The sequence below is a fragment of the Cyprinus carpio genome, chromosome B16 (genome assembly GCF_018340385.1).
Source record: "Cyprinus carpio isolate SPL01 chromosome B16, ASM1834038v1, whole genome shotgun sequence".
Classification (NCBI taxonomy): domain Eukaryota; kingdom Metazoa; phylum Chordata; class Actinopteri; order Cypriniformes; family Cyprinidae; genus Cyprinus; species Cyprinus carpio.
Genome location: NC_056612.1, coordinates 22,468,117 through 22,474,145, shown reverse-complemented (window position 1 = coordinate 22,474,145; position 6,029 = coordinate 22,468,117). Strand labels below are relative to the sequence as shown.

Below are 6,029 nucleotides of genomic sequence, written 5' to 3'. Positions count from 1 at the left end.
TTCTCTCTCTCTCTTTTTTTTTTGGAAACCCTAAATATATGAATGATATAAATGTAATCTTAGACTTTTGGGCCTCACTCTATGTGCAACATAAGCATGATTAAAAGCACTAATATCAAAACCCCCAGTATTAACATTGAATTCTGAATATGTTCTTTGAAGTAATACCATATTAAATGAATGATGGTGATCCACAGAATTGATACAAAACAAAAAAAGTGCATACAAACCAGAGATTACAAGAACAAACATATGAAACTATCTTATGCCAAAACACCATGTTTATTAGACACCAAACCCTCTGAACAATCAGAGTTATTAAAAACACTTCGTTACGAAGCATAAGCAGAGTTTACACAGAGTGAAAATGAAAAAAAAAAAAAACATGAGAACTCAACACTTGGAATCAAAAAGCACCACAGTGTCATTGTGTTGTGATCACATCCCCCGTGTATAACACATTTACCCCCACACACGTGAGTTTGATCTCATTTTCTCTTTGAGAAGGAGTGTTGGCCTTGCTCCTCACATGGAAATCAAAGGGACAGAGAACAAGGGCCCTGCACACAGGGCCAGTTTGAAATCAAAATAGTGATATCTCTGTATCCAAATATAGTTTCAAAATCAGTAAACAAAAAGTGTGACCCGTTGCCTGATCTAGGCCAGGACTGCAAACCAGCAGCCCGAGCACATCTACATTGTAAACAAAGCAGTTGAGCAGTTCTTGTTTGCTACTGACACAGTGCTGAACTCCAGCAATCCAAAACATGATGCACCATTAGGACAAACCAACCAGAGGCCAGTTAATACTATAATAAAATGCACTGCTATAAACCACAAGATTTTTTGCATCACATTTGTATTTAAATCCGAACACTGAGATTTAAAAATGGGGCAATAAGGTAGGGTCACGTTGCAAAAGAGTCCAAATACATAACGTTTCCATCTCAGCAATATACAATAGAAAAATCAAAAGGGTGTGATATCAAAGTTTGTAAAACCAACGTATGACAACGAGCTCTGAAAACGCCAGGACGTTCATGCATCTGCGGGCTCACTTGTTCAAGTCAGTCTACAGATTTGGAGATGTCGTGCTCCGTTGGTTCCGAGGAAAACTGAAGTCGTCTGACCGCTTCCTTGATCAGATTCCCCGACAATATGAGTTCCTGGAGGAGCTGGTGCGGATCGTCCTCGTCGATTTTCTTTCGGTTCCACGAGGATCTGAAGTGGTCCCATTCCTGATCGCGGGATCCGGGTGGGTTGTACGGACTGGCCCGGCTGCTACGTAAACTCCTGCTGCGGAGACGGATGCACCGCTGAGCGCCCGCCGCGCTGCTGCCGTTAACGTCAGGTCTGCTGCTCGCGAGACCGTGTAGACGTGACATCGCCTTCTGGCTCGAGCTATTGTTGTGAAGCTGCAGCGCCTCGCCGATTTTCGACACGAGCGCGTCTACTTCCTTAGAATCCACCGTTACCGACTGTTCCAAAAAGATATAGTTCTCCTTTCGACAGGGCATTTTTAATATAGCTTCAGATAACAAATATCCAGTCGTGAGGGTTGTTTTCATTCAAACAGATGGGACCGTTTAGCCGGCGTCCGCCACGCTGCCCAACAGAAACAGCTAAAGGGTTGATTTGTAAACAATGGATGACGCAGAATCCGGCACGTACCATTTCTGAGCGAGAGGGGCGCATGCTCGGTCGTTCTAAAATGTAAACCAGTGTGTTATTTTGTAATCATAATGTTGGAGATATATTTTATACGGATCAGCTGCTATATAATTTACACTGTCCGCTCGGTTTAACATTTATATTTGTTTTGGCTCCACTATACGTCTCCGTAGATCACTGTATTATCAATCATAGCATTACATAACAGTCCCGCGTGGATAAAAACGATGCACTAGACCGCCACACGTGTGAACCCTATGCACCCAAATGCTGTGTCAACTGAATGTGAGATTATTAGATGTACTTGATTTCTAAGAAGATTCTGAATTATACACGGTCATCAAATCAGTATCGTACTTGATAGCTTAATTTCTATTTTTGGAAAAGAGGATCTGCTCGTTTTTGTGGTATGTGGTAGGCGGTTAATGTGCAAGTAGTAATCAAGTGAATATTAAAATACAATTGTAGACACATTAATAACCTATAGAATTAACATGACAAATAGGTTTAACTAAAAGATGCAGGCAGGGATGGCATGGTACTGTTGGTAGTTGTTTTATCTATGACATATGCCTGCAAAGAGCATATTTCTCCATCATTGATTACCACTGTGCATATATTGTAGCCTGTATATAAAGTATGTAGCATTTAAGTAAGGACTAGACAGTGTACTTATGGGTGTGTTTGCATAATATTTGCAATCATGCCAGTATTAAAGGTGTGTTTTCTTTATGGAACTGTCAAAAAAAATCTCACTAAATAAACAGATTTATTCAGACTTGCAACAGTGACTCATTAGAGCAGTTAGCTGAGCTGCAGCAGTTTGTTGAATCATCCTCACAGATTAAAGGAATAGTTCACCCTTAAAATGAATATTCTTCATTATTTACTTACTGTTTGGTCCATGTGACTCATGTGCTTTGCGTGAGAAACAGGCCAAAATGTATTTATTTTATTATTATTATGCTACTCTTGACACTAACACTCTTTGAATGAATCATTCTTTTAGGTTAGATGTTTCCAGTGCATGAGTCATGTGGATTACTTTTATGATACTTTTACAATGTTTTAATGTCCTTGAAATCAGTACCTGTTTATTGTAATTGCATGAATCACTTATGAGTGAAAAAATAATTTTGAAGTGAATTATTCCTGTAATATTCTTAACCATGGCAAAATGTAAATAGTATTTAATGTCTGCTCTGTCACTTTCTGTACTGTTTCACAGTTGTCAGTCTGACCACGTCCTCTTTCAGCGGAAGAGGCCTCTGAGTTCTTAGAAACAGTCAGTGAAGTATTTTCACACAACTGCTATGTTTGGATGTTCGATTGCATATGGCACCAAACCATATAATTAATGTCTAATATTTCAGCTGGTTAATAATTATGTATCCTTACTTTGCCCTAAAACTAGATTTTTGGTCATTCATCCCAAACTTTTGCACCATTTTGTTTGGTCACCACACTGAATATAGCTCAAGGCTGCTTAAATTTCTTACCAGCTGTTGCACAAGCATCTTTCAGTGAGTAGGGTTTCATTCATGACATAAATTGCAATGTTTTAAATTAAGTATTAATCTGATAATGTATGCTGACAGTTTGCAGAAAAAGAAAGAACATACATGAATATCATATTTTTTTAACTTACACAATCTTGGGGTCTCTATTACACAACACAAGGGGCTGGGAAGTACAATAAGAGAAATGTATTGATCATGGTATACAATGCCGCTATTCACCTACACTGTGCATGTGATTATAATTTCCAGTGACTTGAGCTGCTGGATCAGATGCATTAAGTGAATCAAGGGATTCTCTTATTTAGATGTTTGAGCACATTATTCTACATCTAAAAATGAGATGAGGTTCCTTATGTTTTGTTTTCATGGTAAATTAATATATATGCATGTCAGCCTGCAAGCTGTGATTCCCCATTAGGTTTTGTTTTGCACAGATTGCACCAACCAACATCCATAGCAGCTTTCTTTGTTTACCTCACAGCAGGAGAACTGTCTTAAGCACACACTGAAGTATCAACACAGGCTACTGGTGTGCCGTTGCTTACTGTCTCAGTCATCAGCATGCCCACAGGGACCTTGTTTCTCAGAATTCAACTTACTGAGAACCCAATGTGCCATGTGGTCTTTGTGAAAAAAAGAAGTTGAGGTCATTCTTTTTTTATTCAGACACTTGTTTACTGTGGTATGATTAAATGTTTAATAAGTTGTCTGATCACGTGCAGTCTGATCAGTCACAGATTGATTGATGCTATTACTGTAGGAGATATACTCAATATTTGCTTATATTAGGGTCAAAACTTAACCTTACATATTGATCTTTGTTGGTGCCACTGACATGAATCTTATCTCAAATCGTGTAGTTTATTGATAAGATATGTGCTTTTACTTTTATAAGCATCAGACTTAAATATCCACTGATGGATGATAATTAGTGGTGCATGATACTGGCCGATAATTAATGCTCATTTCGTCAGTAAAGCCGGTTCTCTTTACGCTGATAATGAACGTGGATTTGTGCAGCTTGTCAGTTAACAACGGCTCTGTGTAGTAACAGCTGCTCTATGTGAAATCATGCACCTGATGGAATTTACCACTGATCAGAGAACTGGCTTTACTGACGAGATGCGCATTAATTATCGGCCGATATTTATCGTGCACCCCTAGATGATAAAACAAGTAAAAACGTTCCATAAAGTTGCATTGATGGAATAAAAACTGATGGCAATCTAAAGACCAGAATACAAGAGACTTGCTCTTTTAACTTGGGCCACCCGACTACACCTTGGCATTCTAATATCTTACCTACAATATATTATCATTGTGGCAGCAACTTTTGCATGAACAAGCACCACTCATTACTTCTTTCTTCAGAAAATGTGTTTTATAATCTAAGTTAAGTGCTTCTATTATATAGATGTTTATTTAAAAAAAAAAATGCAATCAGCTGCAAAGGAACTCTCGTCTGCTTTAATAGAATAATGTGTATACAATGTGTACTGGTCAAATGATATTTATTGTGAAAAGTGCTGTTTGAATTGAATCAAAAGTTCATTCAAAATTCAATGTTTTTATAACAGTATAAAAGCAAATTATTAATTTACCAAAATCACTCTTTTTATACAATGTAAATGGGTCTTATAAAAAAAAATAATAAAAAAAAGGCTTTTGCTTTTATGTTTTGAGAAGGAGACCCTTGCATCTTGGCATCAAAAACCTGTATACATGTAGCCTACATAAAAGATTTGAATGGAGAGGTAATGGTCTGTAATCTCGTACACCTTATGCAATGCTATTGTCAAAGTTGTAAAACTTGTTCTGTTGCTTATGGACTCTCTTAGTTTCTCAGAAAGGAAGAACAGGCCATTTCTTTTTGGACAAGTCAGTCCTTGAAGTGGGTGGGGAGCATGGGTTATTTGCATAGACTGTATAAAAACGGTTATTGTTGTGGGTGAGGCCAATAAACAGAAAAACTTAACACAGACCCATGATGTGAGGAAGGAAGAGCTCTGTCTGTTTCAAGGATTCAAGAGACCTTGTTTCAGATGAAGGATCGAGGGATTCTGGGTATTTCTAAGTGTTCTGCTAGCTTTGTTTTTTAAATGGAAGCATACGGCAAATCAGGGCCAAGTAACCAAGGAGATAATCCATAAGCCAGTGAATGCGTAAACACCGTCGTGAGAGACAGAGAGCCTCTCCCTGCTGATTTACTGCCCTATCCTTTGTATAGCTGTATAAGCGAGAAGCTGTATTGCTTATTTCTTCCTGTTTAAATACCACCTACAGTCTAATATTCTTCTTGGTATAGAAATAAATGCATGAATGTTAAGAGTTTATTATTTTTAAAGTGGCAACATGCTTGTTTGCATCTGACCACATGAAAAATGTTAAGTGCAGAGTTTAAAAATATTGATAAAGGTTCCAAAAGGTGGGGTTTACAGCAATGCCATAAAATAACTATTTTAGTTCCTTTCAGTGAATATTCGTAAAAGTACCTGGTTGTCTTCAAGTAGGCTAATGAAGGTTTTTTAAATAATACAAATAATCTTTTTAATTTGTGTGCCTAACTATAGGCTTCAACATTTTTTGTTCCCAAAAGAACATTTAAGTGAAAAATTCTTAAAGTAAGCATTTTGTCTTAGTTTGAAAAATATTTTCTTAAAGAACCCTTTTCCACTAAAGAATCTTTGGGGGATTGGAAAGGTTCTATGGATGTTAAAAGGTTCTTACAGATACCAATGTTCCACATGCCATAACTACACCATTTGGAGGCCGAAAAGTATCTTTTAACATTAACTGCCATGAGCAAAGTTGGCAGATTTCAAATTACATACTTCCTTG

At 37.5% G+C, this 6,029-nt stretch overlaps 1 protein-coding gene across 1 annotated transcript; it reads right to left on the bottom strand.

Moving 5' to 3' along the window:
• Nucleotides 1-263: 263 nt before the first annotated feature.
• On the bottom strand, nt 264-1,658 carry LOC109081192 (GSK-3-binding protein-like). Its single transcript, XM_019096191.2, has one exon. It carries the CDS (start codon nt 1,566-1,568, stop codon nt 1,068-1,070), a length of 501 nt encoding a protein of 166 aa, XP_018951736.1. The 5' UTR covers nt 1,569-1,658; the 3' UTR covers nt 264-1,067.
• Nucleotides 1,659-6,029: the final 4,371 nt, after the last annotated feature.